Source organism: Apodemus sylvaticus, chromosome 1, assembly GCF_947179515.1.
Source record: "Apodemus sylvaticus chromosome 1, mApoSyl1.1, whole genome shotgun sequence".
Lineage (NCBI taxonomy): Eukaryota > Metazoa > Chordata > Mammalia > Rodentia > Muridae > Apodemus > Apodemus sylvaticus.
This window is the reverse complement of record NC_067472.1, coordinates 7,954,480-7,976,470: the sequence shown is the minus strand read 5'-3', so window position 1 is coordinate 7,976,470 and position 21,991 is coordinate 7,954,480. Positions and strand designations below refer to the sequence as shown.

Here is a 21,991-nt window from a genome sequence, read left to right as displayed (position 1 = left end):
ATTTCTCCATGACCCCAACTGTAAAGCAATCCTGATTAATAAACAAAGCTGTGAATTAGTTTTTGGTTTAATGTAAAACAGATGTTGTTAAACCACTTGAGTTGGGATCCTTTAATATTAAGTACTAATTCCCAAATAGGCCAAGTGCTTTTAGCGGGAGGTCTAGACGGACTGGCGTCAAAGGGTAAACTGGCTGCCTAAATTAAGACCACCACTGTATATCAGATTGCCTTCTGCAGAAGGGTCCCTCATAGGTCACTGATAACCTCACTGAATAACCCTTCTAACTTTTGACAGTGCACATACAGATTATTAATATTCCTTTTCTCCCCTTTCTCTCTTCCTTGGGCAGAGGAGATTGAAGTGGATGTTGAAAGCACAGAGTTCTCCCATGGAGAAGTGGACAGTATCAGTACCACCAGCATCAGTGACCTTGACGACCACAGCAGCCTGCAGAGTGTTGGGAGTGACGAGGGTTACTCCAGTGCCAGTGTCAAACTGTCCTTTACGTCCTAGGACCCAGCATGACGTAACAGTGCGGGGCGGAGCACTCACTGGGGAGCACTCCCTGGGCCAAGTCAATACCGTCTCTCCAATTGGGTTCATGATGCAGTCTCCTCTTTAAAACTAAAAACTACACTTGAACAAAAGGGTCAGAAGACCTGTATTTAAGCAAATACTTAAGAAAAAGTGGGGTAGAGCCTCCCCAGTAGAACAAATATTCCTTTATTTGGAAAGAATACAGTTTGTAACGGCAGCAGAAAACATGTGTGTAATTATCTTGAGTTGACCTGGTTGACTTGAGAGACAATGGAGATTTCCTTCTCCTGTTCTCGTGTGCTCGCTCTGTGCTGAGCAGACATTTAAGGGTAGGGTTAGGAACCCTTCCTGAGCTTCTTGGCCCTAGAAACAAAATCAAACTTAGAGTAAGGAAAAGACAGGATAATTAGGCATTAATCTTGGATAGCTAAAGAGCTATTAAAACTCAGCCTCTGTTTATCATGAAGCCTGTGGATGATCAATTCTTTTTTTAAAAAATGAATTTTTAAAAAGCTCATATCGTGCTCTACAAAAGGAGAGACTCCCATGAAGCCTTTTGAAGAGATCACCATGCAGCTCAGCTTTCTGTTGGATCCCATGCTAAGCCAGCTAACCTTACCTGCATTGTTAGCCTAGAGCAGCCAGCCACCCGCTCCACCCTTCGGCTACGATGGAGGGGCAGCCCATGCATGACAGCCTGCATCACAGGAGGGGAGGCTCCGTGTGCATCCTCGGCGTCTGCGGATCTGAGGAGCTGTGCACGAGGCAGAGCAGGCCAAGGTCTGAGCCACCGCAGCGTTTTTATTTGAGATTTTGATAAATGTTTGTATGTGTTGAAAACCAAAACGACATCTTTTTAAAGCTTGTCCATAAGTAAACATAGATGTCTTTTATAGTGGAATAAACCACGTGGGGAAATCATCTATTTTGATGCAGCATTTGATAATGATAAACGCCTCACGCCTCACAGTGCGCAGGACGGCCATCTGGCCGAGGTCTGGGCTGGGTAGACGGAGGTCAACGCTGTTTTTGTTTTCTTTAGGACCACTCCCTTTTCCCACCTTTTAACCATCTGATATCCATAGACATTCTATCCTAGTTAACATAGTTAGTTCAGCACTTGTCTCGTTTAACGTAAAGATTCACATTTTCTACAGGCAGTTTCCTCCCCCACAATCCCACTGTGCAGGTGCTATTGTCGCTCTTACAAATACCTTCAGAAAAGAAATGTTACCTTCTAAGTGAAATTTCCAGCCTGCACTCTGATGTCATGTGTTCCCTCTTGTCTTTCAAACTCTAAGGTTTCCCTCTGGGCTACTGCTCTGCCCTGGGAAGCCTTTCTGGAGACCTTATCCCAAGCTGTTTGGACTTTGTATTCTTTAAATAATTTAACTACCCTTAATTACTTAAAAAAAAAAAAGCTTTATGATTTTCATAACTTATTGCTGATTTTAATGGGTTGTTAATTTCAGTCCTGTAGTTTTATTTTATGTTTAGATAGGGCTGGGCAAGGAAAAAGAAAATAAAAACAACCATATTTAGCAGTGCAGTGAGTTGTGTGTTAATGTCAGAGCCATCTTTTCATGGATAGCACGTCTCCATTCAAGAAACATACCGTCTTGGTCATGCATAAATAAGGTCCCAGCACACACTACCCGGTACTCTTTTTGTGCCGACAAAAATACTTCATCATTGCTTGGGCTGTGTCTGAATGAAAAAGTTCTTGACATGAAGTAGTTGTTTGTGAAACATTGCATGCCTCCAGATACTGGGCTGAAACCTACTGCACTTCAGGTGCTGAAGACCCAATGGAAACCCTCTGGTCTCCCTGACCAGGTCACTCCCGGCCAGGTAAGATGTGCTCTGTGTATCTGCTGTCTTTGAGCTTTCTCTTAAAGTATGTCCTTACCATGGAAAGTAAAGGGAAGCCACTGAGTGGCTTCATTATTCTTTTTCTTTTTTGGAGCGGGGTATGGGGGTGTTTTTTCCAGGCAGGGTTTCTCTCTATGTAGCCCTAGCAGCCCTCCCTCAAACTTGCTCTGTAGACCAGACTGGCCTCGAACTCAGAACTTGTCTCTGCCTCCTCCTGAGTGCTAAGATTAAAGGTGTATGCCACCGCCATCAACTACAGCTGCTTTCTTCTGTTCCCATGGTGTTGACTATTTTGGCCCAGGACTGAAATTTGGAACATCATTTAGGCAAACTCCATATGCAGCCGTTTTGTTTATACAGGATGGATTGCAAAGCCTTCATTACAAACCTTCATACATCAACTACGCGTTCCAACACTCCTTCCCCAGCCTTGTTCTTGGGAAAGGAGGACACAGGTAGATTGTATGATTAAATATTAACTCTCTAAAAGACAGGCTGGCTTAAAGACCAGTTATGCAAGAAGTAAAAGCCAGAGAGGAACACCTGCTGTGACAACTGAGCGCTTTCAGGCACCAAGATGTCCTCGTGACTCACGCAGTGAAGCCTGGCAGCTCTCGCGCCTCGTTCACCTGAGCGAGGGTATTCTAATGCCTCTATTTTTGTTAAGATTGGCTCGCTTCAAATTTAGAAAAATGCCTGCCTCTACCTCTGTTCTTGTATGTATGAAGAGGTACAGGTAATTCCCAGACCTGTTTATGTACCAAAGCACCCTGACAAAGTCAGTTTGACTCAGTTTCTGGTTGAAAAGGTAGTTTTGTTGTTTTTTCTGAGTCTTCATGAAAGCTGTCTTTTGGATTACAAAAATGTTAAAAAGCTGAGAATTGAGGCAGAGCTCTTAACCCAGGGCCATAAGGTTTCTTGGCTCACATGTCCTGAGGAATGATTCAGCCTAACTCAATTTCCCTTGAAAGCCACTATTTTTCCTTTTCACCATCCCATCTTAAAAAAAAAAAATCACAAGATAAAATCAAACTAATAAAACTTTCCATTTTACCCTCAGTCCCAACATATGATAGACCTTGGGGCAAATGACCTATTTCTCCATGGAGCCCGTTTTCCTACTACAGTCAGGGTTTAAACAGATACATGTAAATTACTTTCATGTCCTCAAAAAGCTTAAAGAGGTAATCATGTGCCTATGTGTGTTTAAGACCAGGCCTCTCATTGGCCTGGAACTGACCAAACAGACAAAGATAGTAGCTACCAAGCCCCAGAGATCCCCCAGCCTCCAACTCCTCGGCACTGGGATCACAAACACACTCATCCATGCATGTGTTTGTTTTTTAAGTTACGTATTTCCTTGCATGTATGTCTGCATGATGCCCATAGAGGCCAGAAAAAGGCATCAGATTGTGTGGAACCAGTTACAGGCTGTTTTGAACCACCGTGAGGATGCCGGGATGTGAGCTCCAGTCCTCCGGAAGAACATCCAATGTTCCTAACAGCTGAGCCATCTTCTCCAACCTAATTTTTATTTAACTATTCATTTGAGATACGGTCTCATTATTGGCTGTCCTGGAATTTGCTATCAATCAGGCTGGCCCAGAACTCAGAGATCCATCTGCCTCTGCCTCTCAGGCAGATTAAAGATATGTGCAACCATGTCTGACTCCCTGGCTTTTTAAAAAACAAACAAAAAACAAAACAAAAAAAACCATGGAGTTTAAAGCTGAACTTGGGTCCCTATGCTTACAAGAGAAATAGTTTACCAAATTCCAGTCATAAGTACCCTCCCTTTGCTAAATTCCATCAAAATTCTATTTTCTCCATCTCTAATTTCAATTTTTTTGTTTAAGTTTGGGCTGTTTTACAAAAAAATTTCATTTCTTAAATACTGGTTCATACACATAAAATGATCCACCTCCACATCCAAATAGATATGACTATAGACCACTTTACTTGGCTTAACTCTGTCTTAAGTACTTTTTAAAGGAAAGGGTACTGAGATCAATTACCTTTTAGTGACCACCGATTTTTTTAAAACCTAACCGAAGGCTGAGTACATGCTACAGTGATAATGACTAATTCATAACTAAATGTGCCTAGTTAATATTTAGTGATATATTCGACTGTAAGACTGTCTTCTTGGCCTATGCAGATCTAACTGCCTTTCTTGATGCTGGGGTTGAAGCTAAAGCTTTTGCATGAGCTTCCACAGGATGTTTATTATCAGACGATTTTACTTGGCTGGTTTACCCTTTTTAGCCATAACTTAACAACATTAAGTAAAACACTGCACTTTTTAAAACGTTGCCAACTGGACTGGGTAGAATGCTTGCACAGCAAGCACACTTCGATGCTTTACCCCGAGCCAGCATCCCATAAACTGGGTGTGATGATGCAGGCCTGTAATCACAGCTCTTGAGAGGAAGTGGCAGGAACACTACATGGTACCTTGCCTCAACAAAGATACCAGCCAACAAACTCGACTTTGGAGGTTTTTTTCTTTACCATGGAGAGTGCTTAAAAATTACACTGCTTGAGGCAGTAACTGGGATATTTAGGTGTTCACACCAGGCACAAAAAAGCATTGTTTTAAAATGTAGCACAAGCCATAGTGTTTCTAAGACACATTAAAAACAACTGAGGTTGTGTCATCACACTTTATAAATTAGGTCAGAAGATAATCCTGCCCCTGGAGAACAAATGCCAGGCCAACCAAAGGCATGTGGGATTGCTTCCTCCAGCCCCAGCTGAGAGGTTTTCTGTGTAGCCCTCGATGTCCCCGAAACTCACTCTGTAGACCAGGCTGGCTTTGAACTTAAGGGGTCTTGGCCTCCCGGCTGGCTGGGCTTAAAGGCGAGCCCTATCACCCCAGCCTTCCTGCTACTTCTGATAAACTGAACAAGTGCCTGGCGGTGGTGGCACACGCCTTTAATCCCAGCACTCTGGGAGGCAGAGGCAAGTGGATTTCTGAGTTTGAGGCCAGCCTGGTCTACAGAGTGAGTTCCAGGACAGCCAGGGCTAGACAGAGAGACCCTGTCTCGAAAAAAAACCAAAAGTCCAAAAAAAATCCAAAAAAAAAAAAAAGGAACAAATACCATCTATAGAAAAGTAGCCTAGCTGCAAATCTTGGGGTTCAACTATAGATTTCCAGGATATAAGAATCAAATGTTTCCTCCAAGTCTGAATTCTTCTACTTGGGTCAGAAATGTCATAAATACACAGCTTGAAAGGGATAGGTGGGAAAACACATCAATTTTACCAAGAAAGGGAAATTGAACCAGCAAAATGATAATCATAACTTTGGGCCCTAAGCTGAAAAGCAGCTTTTAAAACACCTAATGAGCTTAACCACAGCTCATTTAGTTATGTTCTTTAAATAATTTAGGAAATTCTTTATAAACTAAATATTCTATAAACCAAGTACTCTGATGACTTACACTGGGTTCATACAGTTAACTGTTAAGGTGCATACATAGTAGAAGCTAGCTACCAATGTTTATCGTGGGAACTAAATGACTAAGATCTAAGATTTGGTATTATTAGCTAATTTTAGTTGTCAACCACTACAGACTTTCAATTCTCAGAATTGAGCCACAAAAGGACAACTTTCATAAATACGTAAGCTGAGAAGTCAACTGAAAACCTCACAGAAGGCAAACTTTATCTTTAATGTCCCAGTTGTAGTATCTGTTTTCAGCATCATTCTGTCTATACCTAAGCACGCATGTGTTTTGGGAAAGGGAACTCAGTGATTAGATTTCTTGTTAAAACTATTGAATTCCTTGCTGTGCTTTCCCTTCCCACTGCAGTAAAAACTCAGTTTAATTTGCAACTCAAAACCCTTAGATATAATGAATGTTTATATTTACTGCTGGATTTATAAATTACTTACACTAACTTGAACCTTTGTAAAAGTTTTAAACAAAATATAAAATCTTGTAGTTTGAGCATACTTTTTCATTTTAGTATTTGTTACTATCCAAGCTAGGCAAAAAGCCAAATCAAACTTTGAGTAAATATTTAGCTCATTTACAACATAATCTTCATCTCTGAAAGGTCTAGTTGTAAATTATAAAACCCTAACCTACTGACACAAGTCATAAGTCATCTGTCCTTTGTTACCTAACGAGTATTTTTAAAGAGAAATAAGCTGAACACTCAACATTAAAAATCACACAGACACTGAACACAAATGAAAAGACACATACTTTACAAGTACTGTTAAAATCTGAGTTAGGATAATTTGTTGCCTTTTGGTTTGATGCTTAATCTTCATAGATTAATAGAACCACCACTAGATACACTCTTCCTCCTAGAAATCAAAGCTATCTTTAAGCTAAGACAGTTCTCAGCTAAGAATACATCAGAATCACCTTCAGTGTTCCTAACAGACTTACCAAGGTCTGGGTAAGTCTGCGTAACACCCAGACAGGAATTTTTTAATTTTTATTATAAATTTCACCAGTTCCCCTAAATATGTTCTAGTGTAAAAATTAAAACCCAGGGGTAACTTGATGACATTTCAGGAGCAGTATTATACACTGCTCTTTAAGTAAAGGAAATCAGATACTCACTGTCATTCCAGAGTAAGCAGCAGGCACCGAGTCACTCGTGTCAGACACTGTCCCTCTGAAGACATACTAGCTCAATTCTTGAGAATGAGAAATTACAGACAGCTAGTACGTGTTGAGTTGGGGACAGCAGCCTGGTTCTAGAGTAGGGTTCCTCTAGTCCTTTCAATGTAGTCCAAAGAAACATCACCGTAACACTAGGATATCCCCCCAGGGCCACATCCTAGAGCTGAGGCAAGAGCTGCTTGCTGTACTTAATTTTCAGAACAAATGTTAAGATTCCTTTTATTCCTTTACTAAGACAAAGCCCTTAAGGGAAATACACAGAAAGCAAGCCCACAGGTTAAGGCAGAGCGCTCTCAGTCACAACAGAACACCAATAAAGCACCAAGTAAAGTACTCTTCTAACATGCGAGACAGTATCAACCTGGGGGGGTGGGTGAGCGCATGAGGGAATTGCTACTATGTTTTCATCTAAGGATTTCCTTGTTAATAGGTAAGATGAATTTGACTTTTTCATTTATGAGTTCTCTGCGGTAATGCCCTCTCCCCTGCAGGGCTCTGGTAATGGGGTCTCACTGCCTGAAGCACCTTAGGCAAACACTTTCCTCAGCAGACAAGTAGCCCTTTCTAAGTAACCTGTGCCCTTTCTTTTTTGTCCTACATATGTATGAAGAAAACCCTGAAGGAAAAGTTTACCTCACACTGTACTAGAAATTTCATTTACTAAGACAAAATTTACAAAATAATTAATTTACAAATAATCTCACACATGTGCATTAGTTAGTCCTTTATATGAGCCGTTCACCAGCCTTCGCACTCTCTTCCATGGCACTTCTGGGTAGAAGTCTAAGGCTTACTAGATCAAAGCTGGCAGCTACAGACTCCACCCCTTCGTTAACACACTGGAGATTTTAAAAACACTTTATTTATTAAAGTTAAACATACAAAACTGAAATTAACACACACTCTAAAAATTATCTTCTTCCAATTCACAGGAAGACCCTTCTTTCTACCTCTGTTTTGGCTTAAACTCACCTCGGACAACTGTGCTGCTTCACTGATGCCAGCAATGCTGGCGACTTGATCTCCTTAATTAAAAATTACAAACTCAGCTACATGAACATAATATACAGGGAAATTGTGGTCAGATTAATGCACAAGAAATACAGGAAAATGTAATCATGAAACATTGAGTACTCTTGTTCATTAATTTAGCCTTGGATTTTTACAAAAATAGTATCTACACTGTACACAGGGCTGTACATCAGTTTTTGTCTTCCCATAGAAACAGTACACATCCCAAAAATGATACCACTACCACAAGTAAGTCAACAAAGGAAAAAAACAATACAATACACCAAATAAACACCAGAGAAGGGGAGCACATCCTAAACATGGTTTGTTTGGTTTTTTTAATATAAATTTCAAACTCAATGACAAAAAATACAAAGTGAGTCAATTGTAGAGGTGACCTAATAGGCCCAGGAAACAAGTAATTCAAGGAAAAAAACCTCAAAATAAACTTTGCAGTTTATAAATTAACCTATCCTTGGGCTTGTCTGGACAATGGCCAGGCTGTAAAACTGAAGTTCTCTTTGCGGGCTGATGTTTGCCTCGATGTTCCAATGAACTGCTGGAATACGTCAAGTGCAAAGCATCTGAAAATTCCAAGTTAGGACTTATAAACTGTCTACACAAAATCAGTTAAATGGGGCCTGAAGTTCATAAGTCATCTAAGTGCTGATTTAAGCAGCACTTACCTAGAACAGTTGCCTTGTTCAACATACTGAGGAAGCTGTGTAAGTAGTAATGAAAAGTTAAATGATAGCAGTTATCAAATATCTTCAAGTTTCACTCTACCAAAGCCAAACAATGACAACATATCTTCCTTGCTCATCTAACAAATAATTTACCTTTAGAAAAATATAAGGATAAAAAGGTAAATGTAAAGCCCTGCAGAGATGAAACCCAACAGTTTTTCTCATTACTGAGGCATCAAATGCCTGACGTTGTATTTAGATGTATCTTGATACTGTGTCATGGGCTTGTCGGCAATTCCACAAGTTCCTACTCCAACTTTGCCTGTTACACTTTCTGGCGAAGCAAAAATACTCCTCTTTACCTAGGAACAGAATCAAAACCATTTCTGATCAGTTTCCAAAAATAAATCTCTAACATATAATCTAACAAAATTTAAATGTTAACATAGTACACGTTTCAATGCTTACGAAAATATTTTGTAGAAGATACCTCTACATATTACTAATGAAAAGCTTACTTATCATTTAAAGTGTGCACTATCTATTTTGGCATGATGAGAACTCGGGCTGTAAGGGAGCTTATGAGGAGGCCTGCTGTGGTGCACAGTGATGGAGGAAGCACTCCTCAGCACAGCTGTGACAAGCTCAACTATGGGAGAGCGTCAGGTCATCGCATTTTGACTATCTGAATTCTACAGTTATTTTCTGCCCAACAAAGCATATCTAGGCCTTAAAAGCTTTTTAAAATAGATACCTTGAATAAAACTGTTAAAAAGCAGAGCTCAGTGTAATTTCTAAGAGGTTTCAAGGCTCCAAACAGTCTGACAATTTCTTATAGAAATCCGTTTTATTGTAAAAAGTGCCTAAAGACTACTGACAGGAATTATATATCAAAAATTGGTTAAAATAATGAATGTCCTTTGGGAAATCTACACCTGTTTTTTCATTTTGAAATTATTTTAATGGCAGCTGCATTTTCAGACCAACAAAGTGATGAGGGATGGACCAACCTGGCCTTTCTTGTTCTTCGAGTACGCCCTGTTGTTGAACTGCTGCCATTTCACCTTCTGGTCCTCTCGCTCCTGCTCAAGCTCTTTTATTCTCTGTGCTTTTTTCAAAGCTTTTTTCTTTTTATATTCACGCTGCTGGGCAATCATTTCTTTTCTGTGTGGAAAACATAGACATATATGTCAATTATTAAGATTTACAACATGACTTCCTTGTAATGGTGCAAAACCAAAAATTATATTCTAATTTATTAATGAGAGCACAACTTTTCATTAAAAATCAATGCCAAAATAATATGTGTGGAATATAGCATGCTTATAATCACAGGTGGAAACATAAAGACCAGAAGTTCAAAGTGCTCCTTGCCAAGCTGGAGGCCAGTCTAGGATATACCAGACCCCATCTTTTCTTTTGTTTGAGACAGGGTTTCTCTGTGTAGTCCTGGCTGTCCTGTAACTCACTCTGTAGACCACGCTAGCCTCAAACCCAGAAATCCGCCTGCCTCTGCCTCCCAAGTGCTGAGATTACAGGCGTGCGCCACCACGCCCGGCTGTATTTTTTTTTGTTTGTTTGTTTTGTTTTTTTGAGTCCAGACCCCATCTTAAAGAAAGACAGAAAGGACCGAGGAGAGATGGCTCAGCATGGAAAGGCATTGGCCACCAAGTTCATGGGCTAACCTGAGTTTAACCATGGGGCCCATAAGATGGCAAGAGAATCAACTCTTGTCCTCATGTCCACATAAATCTACACAATAAATATAAAATAAGCAATGCCACTCACTGAGGACTATTAAGACATGTTCTTTTAGAAAAAGAAGGTAGATTAGAACACACTTGCAAAGCATGCAAAACCATGGACTCTGCCCAGAAATGACAACAGAAACTTCAACTTCTGGGTGCACACACTTAGCTCTACTACAAAGTAAATCAAGTCTTTCAAAGACTTTATAACTTTTGCTTGTTGTACCTTAGGGCTATTAATATTCAATACATGTGATGGTGCACACCTATAATCTTACTACTTGGGAGATGGAGACAGGAATTTAAATTATGCTTCTGCTACCTAGAGTTCAAGGCCAGCCAAGACTACATGAAACCCAGTCTTTAAGGGAAAAAAAAAAAAAACCAGCTTTAATGGCTGGCAAATCCTTTACCAATTTCTAAAAACACAGTTTGCAGTGTAATGTATGCAACATTTGGAGAAACTGTGTGAAGTGATTTAATGCATATAAAGCTGTTTCATCAACAGTAGAGAGAAACAGTTAACAAAGACCAGAAGAATGACAATATTCTAAAGACCAACAGCAAAAACCTGGACTTTTAAAAATAGGATTCTAAGTACAACCAGGGCCTAAGCTACCAATAATCTCTGCTTACTAACAGCAACTGATAAAATGGAAGGTTTTAAAAAAAACAAATCCTGATTCCCCTGCACCAAATAACTAAGCTGCAGCCTAAGTCTGCAGTTTGTTTTTAAATACAGAAAGCAAGGGTGAAACAAGAAATTAGATTAAACAAGGTTTTATAATATGATTTTCTTAATCAGGATGTTTATCTTTTTCCCCTCCAAGACAGGTTTCTCTGTGTAGCCCTGGCTGTCCTGGAACTCACTCTGTAGACCAGGCTGGCCTCAAACTCAGAAATCCGCCTGCCTCTGCCTCCCAAGTGCTGGGATTACAACACCACCACCCACCCAGCTAATCAGGGTGTTTAAATGTTACTCTAACAAGTGGTATTTTTCTAAATTCAATTATTTATGTACCAACTTACATTTTGGAAAAATTTCCAAAATCAGAAACACAGTTATCAGTCAGCCTTGACATACATACACACATACACACACAAACACACACACAGGGACTCAGAACTTTGTCTCCTGTTATCTGTCTTATCCACCTGCAGTTCCAAGCTTTTAATGAAAAATTTTGTTACTTCTGAAATCGGAAGTGCCTCTTAGAGCAAACATTTATTAACAGTCTATGAACTGTTATGCTCTCACTTTACTGATGAGACAGATGTTAAGTTTGTTCAACATCAACTAGAGAAGGGTCAAGCAAAATAATACTTCTAGCCAGCACTCCAGTGTGTTTATTGTTTACTTTGCTAACTCTTGTTCTAATAATTAGTTTAGATGTCATTTTCCTAAGGAAACTCTCCTGGTAATTATGGTCCCTCTTTTGTGACACTAAGAATTTATACTTGTTAGGCAAGGCTCCACAGCTAAGCTATATCCTTAGCCTTAAAACACTTCCTCAATTATCTATTCTTTTCTGAATATAGATTCAGCAGGAACAAGGTCTTCACTGTAGTTTACTCTAGTTTAGTTTTAGGACCTGAGTTACAAAAATATAGATGCCCTGAATGCTAGCAAGCATCCTCTGTACTGACACATAGTACAGTCTCCACTTCACTTAGGCATACACACTGACCTGATGTTGTACTTGTTCAAAACAATGTTAAACACTATTATAACTTTGCTCGATGCAGCCTACAGATTATCTTTACAGATTAGATTACTTCGTACCCAAATGGGTAAAGTCAGTTACTTCAGCCAGATAATAGCAGCCTCCGCTTACAACCTGAGTACCCAAAAGAACAAGGTAAGAATGGGAGTCTGAGCTGGCCTGCGCCACAGCGCTCTGCCTGTCGGGCGGGAAGCAGTGACTCACTTGGACATGGGTTTGCTGCCGCTGTCCTCCTTTGCCTTCCTTCCTTCTTCTACAGGCTTGAGGTTCAACAACGGCGTCACTTCGGCATTGCCGTAAACAGCAAAGGTGATTGCAGCGGTGCCATTTTCTTCGTCTATCTCTTCGATCTCCGCTTCATAACACCTGTAAAGATATCATGGCTGTAAGCAGGTGAGTAAAGATTTAGTACTCAGCCTACAAGACTTACACTGCAGTGACACAATTATGTCTCTAAAATAAACTTCTACAATCAATAATGGCCCTTTTGGCAAAAATAACATGAGAGGGTTAAAGTTAGGCACCTGTTAGCAAAAGTCCTAATTTAAATTTTACCAGAAAAATCTCTTACACATCTGCTCACTGTACTTTAGTGCAGCTTTTCTCAGAAAAGCTAATTCCTAAATGATTCATTTCAATGTACACACTTGAGTGCAATGAAAATACCAGCCATTCACTTTTTGATTTGAAGAGAAAACAATTCACATCATTTGAAAACACAGTCATCTTTCTTTCCTTTAGGAGCTAACCACTCTTCTCCCCAAACTTAAACTAAACCTAAAATTAAGCTGTGTTAATGGCAACCACCCCAAAATTACACTAGTTTTAAAAATCACCTTACCTACACAGATTAAAATGGAGTAGTCCAAACTGAATAGAAACATCTTACCATTGAATCTTATTAACTCATGTTATAGTTAGAGGGTGGTTCTCTACACTTACTGTCCATCTTCACTCCAGACGGCCATGCATTTGTCCCCTACTTTCCATGAATGAGTAGGCTGGGTAGAAGCAAAACTGTCTGAACTTGCAAGAGTTTCCGAAGGTTGAGTTGACAGAAGGTCTTTGGTCAGTTCTATTACTTCCTAAAAAAAGAAAGCAAAAGCTGTAACATTTGTAATTTAATACTGTCAACTACTTTCTTTTGGTTTTTAATGATAGTTCTTATATCACAAAGCAGTTATGCACGTTACATGCATAACTTGGTGATATTGAGAATACTGTTTCTATGCCTATATAGGAGACTAAGGAACATTATATACTGATAGACAGATTTAAACCTCCATAGGCATCTTCAACTTAACTGTAAATACTATTGAAAATAAAAGTAGACAAGTTTCTGCCACAACTGACTTCTAAATGCCTTTGTGACTGGATAGATTTCTCTACAGATAATAAGACTGATTTTGATTCTAGGTCACTTTTACAACTACCTTGTGTTATTTCATGCAACTATAGTTTTATAGCGCATTGCTTGGCAGAAATATTCAACTGTGTAGCCAATATACCTCTTCTACAAAGACCCTAAACACTGGAAACAGTCTCATTAATACACAAAGTTCCTACATATACATATACACATTTCTGCCAAAAATACTTGAAAGCATAAATAAACTGGTAATTTTTCACCCCATTTAAGTAAGACCCACCAAGTTAGAGTTAAAATAGCTTACACTTATTTATCAGGCACAGTAGCACAGCTTCATTTTAAAGAAAAAAATAAAAGTAGCTCACACAGGCAGGGAGTACCTGTGTATGTGTGGCAATTATTTTTCTAATTCAGGCTTCTGTATATTAGTTTGACTCAATGGTGTATTAGGAATAGTTTAGAACTTGACAAATATAAACAGGTACTTAACTACTTATCTGCTATTTTCTTATTCTAATAAAGATGTGCATTATCCATTATCTAATTTTTAAAGAACTTGTCTACTGGTTTCCCACAATGTTGCACTTAAAACATCATATTCTATGTTTGGGGACAAATATAGCAAAATTAAACTCTAGGCACACACTGAGGTTTTGTAATGGTTGTTTTGGCTCAGTAGCCAAGAAAAGTTAAATATTACCTCTCCTAAATATTCTAAATGTTCCTGGCTACTTTTGAAAAACTAGTATTTGTACCTTAAAAAAAAAAAATACCTGAAGGGTCAGGGGTCAGCTTTGTGAATCAAAACAAACAAACAAACAAAAAATCTAGGCTTCAGTTGAAAATTTAATTAAAAAAAAATCTCGTAAGTTTTGCCAAGTAGACACCATTTTCCCCCTTCTCTCTGTTATAGGAGGTGATGCATACATAGCTTTATAGTCATTAGTTCTGCAACACTAATGACTGAACCCAGGGTCTTGTGCAAACCAGCAAGTGCTCCAATACTGTCAAACCTATAGCCCTCAAATATTTTTGAATTAAACAATTCTATGTAAATAAAGCAGGAGAGTTTCCTACAATAATTTAATCAGTTTTGATCTGTTAACTACCGTCAGAGCCAGGAATACAAGCTGATAGGCCTGGATCAGGAGCCCAGTCTTTTTCACTAAATATTTGCATCTCCTTCCAGGGGTCATGTATTTAAAGCACAAATATGCAGTCTGTAAGAAGTCTCAGACTTAGAACCTTTTCTTATATGACAGAGTATTTCCCCACCCATTCATAACAAAACACATTCAAAGAAGAGTCCTGAAAAGCTGTGCATAATTTTCAAAACCCTGTGCCAAGGTGGCCCTTCCTGTTAACAACAAAATCCAGAGCATTTTCCCCTGATGTCCTATAACTGTCATCTTACATGTCCCTCCCAATAATTTATGAAGAACGTTCTCAATTTTTTGTCTTCACATGTATATATGGAGCAAAGAATTAGAAAAACTATTTTATGTACGAGGGGGTTCTTGAAGGTACATACCATTAATTACTTTTCCTCCCCCAAGTCTGAGTTCTGAAACTGCTCCTTCACTGACAGATGGGCAGCAGTTACAGTAATCGGCAATTCCAGGAAGCATCAGATGTTGTGATCTACATATCAGCAGGTCAAAGGGGGTGCACTCAAGCACTCTGCTTACTGAAGGAAGGCGTTTCGGGGATGCAGAGAGCCACTGTAATATATGAGACAAGTGACTTGACCCCTGCCTCCTTTAGAACCAGTTTATTCAGCAATACAGCCTAATAAATTGACTATTTTTTGTGATTACTATAGACTGCTCAGGGAACTAATGAGCTAGCTAGCCTGATTTTACTATGTCAAAAAAATAAAAAAAAGAATGCAGTTAGGACTTCAAAAGAGCCGGGCAGTGGTGGCACACCCCTTTAATCCCAGCACTTGGGAGGCAGAGACAGGTGGATTTCTGAGTTCGAGGCCAACCTGGTCTACAGAGTGAGTTCCAGGACAGCCAGGGCTACACAGAGAAACCCTGTCTCAAAAAACCAAAGACTTCAAAAGATTAATTTGTTACCTGAATTTATTATTATTATTCTATATGAAAGACAGAAAACATGTAAACCTTACTGAAAAAATAAACATAAGGTTTTAGAAGCCATGATGATGATGACCCCCTTAAAAAAATGCAGAAGCCACAAGCTGAATAATCAATCTAATTGGACAGGATTTAAATAATAGTGGCACGAGATATATGTGTGTATTGTGTGTATATTTGTATGTCCCCCAAAGGAGTGAACACGTGGGTAGAGGTAAAACCCACACTGAAACAGAAGTCATTCTCTAGTCTTAATACAAACAGTTTGGTCAGGAACATATTCAAATACTTTCTGTAATTTTATCTTAAGAAATGGTTTCCATCTCCCAATAGTTTTAAGTTCAAAACAAACCTTTGTAATCAAAACCAAACTTTTCATAGAGTAAGAAAAAAAAAATGAAGGCTGGCCAAATATTCTTATTGTTAGTACTTAATCTTGTAAATCTGCACCATCCAATATTTAACCAACTATAGTTATTTAAAATAAAAAATTAAAAATTATCTCCTCAGTTCTCCTGGCCACATTTAATTATCCCATGGCTACTTGTAGCTAGTGACTGTGGCATGAGTGGCAAGCACAGATCACACTCACCATCACAGACGCAAGCTCTACCACACACTGCTCTTCTAACTGGCTACGGAAAATAAGAGACTTTTGTGAACCAACAACTTCAAAGTCAATACAGCTTTCCTTTTTTTTTTTTTTTAAATTGAATTAAGTCTCAGTGTCACCTTGGCTGGTCTGGAACTCTATGTAGCCCAGGCTGGCCTCAAACAGAGATTTGCCTACTATCTCTGCCCAATGTGCTTTTTTGTGTTTTGCTGACTTTATTTTTCAGTGCTGGTTATTGAACCATAGAGCCTTGTGTATGTGGAGTAGTTGTATCTCCAGCCTACAGATATATTATTAACTGAGGCCTACGTAAGCCTTTTAGGTAAAAACCGTGTATACCATAAGAGTTTCTCTCTTTCATACTTTCATTTATAGATTATATATCAAGATAGCTGACTCCATACTCCAGAGATAATTTAGCCTAGAAATGTTTAGAAAGACCTGGTAGTAATACTGTTTGAAAATAGGCTCCCAACTCTTCTACCATCTCTACAGAGACCTTTCCTCCCACTGCCCAGAAGAACAGACAGATTTTTTTTCTTCAAAGCAAACAAAGCACAACACTTGAGTCAGCAGAGGTGGAAGAGGCAGTCACATCACCTCACATCACCTCACACACGCTCTCCATGTGGGTGAACAAAGCAAAGGAGCAGGGAAGACAGGCACTGGGTTACTGCTCAGTTTACAGATCTGGGAGGGAGGGGGAAATAGTTTCCTAAACAGGCTAATGAATGGCACGTGTACTCCATATGCCTGGCTTCCAAACATTGAACAACAGTATTAGTCAAAATAAAATTATCCTTCATTATTTTGTTTTTAAAAATAACATATACTTTATTCTAAGTCTAGAACCCAAGTTTGAAAATGTCCAATTCATTTTAAATTACAGGTAAGATCTTTCAGAATCTGAAATGTAATCAAATGTATTAAGCCCATTCAAAGAAAAGTTGGATTTTTTTTTTTTTTTTTTTTTTGGTTTTCAAGACAGGGTTTCTCTGTGTAGCCCTGGCTGTCCTGGAACTCACTCTGTAGACCAGGCTGGCCTCAAACTCAGAAATCCTGCTTTTACCTCCCAAAAGCTGGGATTAAAGGTGGGCGCCACCACTGTCCTGCTAAAGTTGGAATTTTTGGTGTTTTTGTGTGTGTGGGATGTCCTTTTGAAACAGGGTCTTACTATATAGCCCTCAAGAGCTCAGCCTAGCTGTGCTTCCTGTGTGCTGGGATTAAAAGCATACATACACAGCTGGCAAAACCTAATGGTATTAATGGTCATCAAGAAGATAAAGAGAATGACTGTTTAGATGGGACACTGAATAAGCAAGAAATCATCAGGACACCCTGAAAACTGCTGAAGTATCACGTTCAGAATTTTAAGGACATTCTTAGGATCAAAGTTTTCATAAACAATAGTTAAAAATTATATATGGTACTTTTCTTAACCTGGTATTCTGAAAAGCAACAGGTATTTAAGTTTGTCCTGAAACCCCAGTTCATATCCTTAGATGTTTTGTTCCTAAACTTTGCATGTAAAGTTAATCTCTTTTTCACACTACTTCAAGTACTCAAGGACAAAACCCAGTCTTAAGTTCAAATCCCTACATAACATCCGTACAGACAGAATGTTATCTTTCACGATGTGTTTTTTAATATAAGTATATACTCCATTAGCTTTGAAAAATAAGGCCACATTTAATTTTCAGTTAATTTTGTCATTGAAAAGGATCTTAGACTTTATATTTCTCCCTTAATATTGTTACCTTTTGAACTAATTTTCCTTGTCAAGACTTTTATATAAAAGCATAATCCATTTCAAGGTTTCTTCTTGTGAAATCCTATAAGCACACACAAGATTTACAAAACCCTGAGTGTTTCGTTCATTCTGATGTACACCAAATGGAAGAACTAACTTTAGAAACCTCAGCAACTGTATACATACATACATACATACATACACACATACATATATATATACAAGTGGGAACACCTTCCTCACAGATGCTTTGAGTGCCTATGGGCTTTGAATGAATAATTTGAAAAAGACAACTATTCTTTTCAACTGGCATTAACTACAACGCCCCACCTGTACTTACTTGCAAATCCTTCTTCAGTTTCAGCAGATCCTCATTTTCTCCATTTCCCGATAGAGCAGCTTCAACTTGCTGGAGCTGAGCTTTGTAGCTAGCCAACTGTTTAGCTAGATCCTCTGACATCTGAGGAAGACGAAGGCATCGAGTCAAATACCACATTACAAAAATCTTTCTCTTACCCGCCTAATTTAACTGCTCTTGCTACGAAATTGAAGTTTCGTCCATCACCACTTTTATTTTATTCAGACTAAATCCACAAACTTCAAGACAATATAAATTCTGAAGGCTGCAAACTTGTCATAATTTCCCATGAAAATATCTCGCAAAAAGCATGCTATTATTAAAAAAAGAAAACTGCGTTTTCTTTATCAAAGGCAGCGTATGTCAATAAAGACTGCGACGTACTTCTTAAAAAGTTGAGGAAGTCAAAAATCAGAAAAGTTCGCACAGATAAAACGTCTTCGGCTAACTACTCGGGCTCCTGCAACCGGAGGCGGACGTGGCTGCTCAGAACGCAAACTCTCCTCCACACTCACACAGACGTCCTCTCAGGAACCTGCCTCCGCCAACCACTGCTCGCGGCCTCCGGGGTGGAGTGCCGCAGGCGGCGCTGCGAGGCCCACCTCCGGGACCTTCCGGCCCACCGGAAGCCTCCGTCTGAGGGGCTACACGGCCGGCCTCCCAGCCGGCCAGCACTCCAGAGCCCGCCATCGTTCCGCCCATCATTCCGGACCAGGAAACTCAAGACCTCAGCTCCCATGGAAACCGCGGAGCCCCGCACCCTCACAGAGGGCCTCGTCGGAACGGCGCGGGCGGCTCCCCCACCCGACGGGTTCCCCAGGACGGCCACGTTCGCTGCCTCGGCCCGGAAGCCCCCACTGGGGGTGCGAGAGCCGCTGGCTGCTCACACTGTCCGGGCTGGGCCGGGCCGGGCCCCGCTCTGAGGCCGGCGCCTTGGCGTCGGGCCTCCGCCTCAACTCCAGCCCCCGGCCTCGGGCCCGACGAGGCCTGACTCTCCCTCAGAAGCTCGTTACCTTGGGTGGGGCTGGGGGCGGGACGGCGGGCGGGGGTCGGGGAAGCGAGCCGGGCGGTGGCAAGGGCAGCTGCAGCAGGGAAGATTTCCACCACGACGAGATTCGGTCGGAAAAGGGAAAACTCCGCCGGCGAGGGGGGAGGGGAGGAAAGCCGGGCTCGGGCAGGAGGAAAAGACAAGGCGAGAGAGATCTCGCGAGATGTGTAAACTCTCGCGAAATGGCGCCCGAGTCACGTGACCTCCACCACCCTCTAAGCAGCCTGCGATTGCGGCCTCCGAAGGCCGAATGAGTGTGGTCTAGTGAGAAGGAAGTGACGTATCTGGGCTGCGCCAGGGGCAGAGGGCAGCTTGGTCTTACGTCAGTTCCGCCCCGTGGTTGGAGCAGCGACTGGTTCTCCGTTGTGGGTGTTGTCCTCGCGTTCCCTGGCTCGTAAACTCGCGAGCCTTTCTGGCAAGCCCTGAGGAGAAAGAGAGTACCGCGAATGGGCTGGGAGTGATGGCGCCCGCCTTGTGTCCCACCCCGGAGAGGCAGAGGCAGGCGGATCTGAGTCTGAGGCGAGTTCCAGGCCAGCCAAGGGTGCATAGCGAATAGAGTGATAGAAATGGAACAGTGGGGGAAAAAGCCGGGCGGTGGTGGCGCACGCCTGTAATCCCAGCGCTTGGGAGGCAGAGGCAGGCGGATTTCTGAGTTCGAGGCCAGCCTGGTCTACAGAGTTCCAGGACAGCCAGGGCGACACAGAGAAACCCTGTCTCGAAAAAAACAAGAAAGAAAGAGAAATGGAACAGTGACCATTTGAGGTGCTTAGGCATAATCCGTTTTAGCTAAAAGCCATGTGGTGAAAGAAAGGTAGGTTGTTTAGAGTCAAGGTGTCACGAGTATGAAGCATCCTACCCCACAGAGAATAAACAATTATAGTGAAAAGTTGGCAGTTATCCAGTGATCAGCTTAAGCATCACTAATTGCGAGACAACCTTACTTTATGCTTCTCTTGACCGAGTGATTGCCACCTATGAGGAAGTATAATCAAGCCTTTCAATTTAAATGAAATATAAGCATTGCATGGTCAATGGTCTTGAGGAAAGAACCACCCAGCCAGAAGGAGCGAAGTTCTTTTGACTTAAATAATTCACAAGAGTAATGTAATTTTAATGAGAAACGACTCCCTTCCTCTTGGCCATTTGAACCCTTGTTCCCAGTGCTGTTTGGAGTTGTTTAGAAGCACTTTCTAGCTAGAGAAGTATGACTGTCGACTGCCTCCGGGGGGCAGACACAGACTTGGTCAGGTTAAAGACGCACCACTTACAGTTTAAGTCTCAGCTTTGTGTTTGCAGTTTGATGCCAGCTCCGGACAAATTAGCCATCATGCCCTCCGCCTGACGCCTCTGCCCAGCCCCCTCTGCCCAGCCCCCTCATTATAGACTCACTCCAGAACCATAAGCTAAAATACAATGTTAAGCTGCCTTGGTCGTGGTGTTTTATCACATCAACAAAAGAATGCTACTAAAAAGAATAATGACTGTTTTACATTAGAAGATAAGACGGGCTTGGTGGTGCCTGTGTGTAATCTCTGTATTTTGTGCCAGGAAATGTTTGTGAACCCCCAAAAGACCACCAAGGAGCCAAATCCAATGCAATCAAATTAGGGTCTCTATCCAAGCTCATGCTTGGGCCACACCATGTCTCTGACCCAAGAGAACTGGGGGCAGGGTGCCATCCCAGTTTTAGGCAAGCGTTTATAGAGGCAAGAAGGGACTATGTAGCTATCAGGTATACATCTGGTGGGGGGGCCATTATGGCCTTTAACAGAATTGGCTGCTGCTGGGAGCCAAACCATAAACTTCTGTTTCCTCTTGATTGGTTGTGGGAAGTGAAGTACCAGGAGCGGGCTTGTAACCTGAGGGTGTAGATTTGTTGGGGAATAACCTGGAAACTGGTGTTGGATATAGGCTTTGTTGAGGGGTATCCTGGAAACCGGTGCTAGGTACCCACCCGCCTGTTAGTTTACTTGAGTTTAACCTTAGGTCAGGTAATCTAAGATGGAGTCTGAACCCAAAAGCTTTGGTCTCTCAAGCACTCCAGAGGCAGAGGTAGGAGAATCAGCTGAAGTTTAGATAGTGCCTGGACTGGTGTGTTTCAGGCCTTCCAGGGGTAATAGCAAGTGCCTATCTCAATATCCAAACAAGCTAAAGGAAAAATAATGAGGCGTGTGCATTTTGATTGGATATTTGTATTAGGGTTCTCTAGAGTCACAGAGCTTATGGATAGTCTCTGTATAGTAAGGGGATTTGTTATGATGACTTACTGTCTGTAGTCCGACTCCCAACAGCAGTCAGCTGTGAATGGGAAGTCCAAGGATCTAGTAGTTGCTAAGTCTCAAAGACTAGTAGGTTCCAACAGATGTGCTGGAAAGTAAATGCAAGCAGGGAAGAAGAGCACATCTTCCTTCTTCCAGTGTCCTAATGGAGGTCTCTAGTAGAAGGTGTGGCCCAGATTAAAGGTGTGTACCACCACGCCTGGATCTGGGACTTGTCTTGTCCCAGGCTGACCTTGAACTCAGAGATCTCC

At 41.0% G+C, this 21,991-nt stretch overlaps 2 protein-coding genes across 5 annotated transcripts in view; one reads left to right on the top strand and one right to left on the bottom strand.

Moving 5' to 3' along the window:
• Positions 1-2,084, top strand: part of Mxi1 (MAX interactor 1, dimerization protein) — a 61,156-nt gene extending 59,072 nt beyond the window's left edge. For both annotated transcript variants that reach the window (XM_052183762.1, XM_052183771.1), the window contains exon 6: positions 353-2,084. In XM_052183762.1, coding sequence (XP_052039722.1) covers positions 353-516 — 164 coding nt within the window. In that variant the 3' untranslated portion in view covers positions 517-2,084. The remainder of the gene's footprint in view (positions 1-352) is intronic.
• A 5,811-nt stretch (positions 2,085-7,895) lies between these two features.
• Positions 7,896-19,742, bottom strand: Smndc1 (survival motor neuron domain containing 1). 3 transcript variants are annotated; one of them, XM_052183783.1, is made up of 6 exons: positions 19,427-19,742; positions 18,396-18,515; positions 13,167-13,309; positions 12,429-12,590; positions 9,763-9,916; positions 7,896-9,114 (listed from the first exon to the last, which is right to left on the bottom strand). In XM_052183783.1, exons 2-6 carry the CDS (start codon positions 18,513-18,515, stop codon positions 8,977-8,979), a joined length of 717 nt encoding a protein of 238 aa, XP_052039743.1. In that variant the 5' UTR covers positions 19,427-19,742; the 3' UTR covers positions 7,896-8,976. The 3 variants fall into 3 exon arrangements, with proteins under 3 accessions (XP_052039743.1, XP_052039749.1, XP_052039756.1); XM_052183789.1 differs by lacking the exon at positions 19,427-19,742 and adding an exon at positions 18,798-18,922; XM_052183796.1 differs by lacking the exon at positions 19,427-19,742 and adding an exon at positions 15,125-15,314 and having other exon boundaries at positions 18,396-18,484.
• Positions 19,743-21,991: the final 2,249 nt, after the last annotated feature.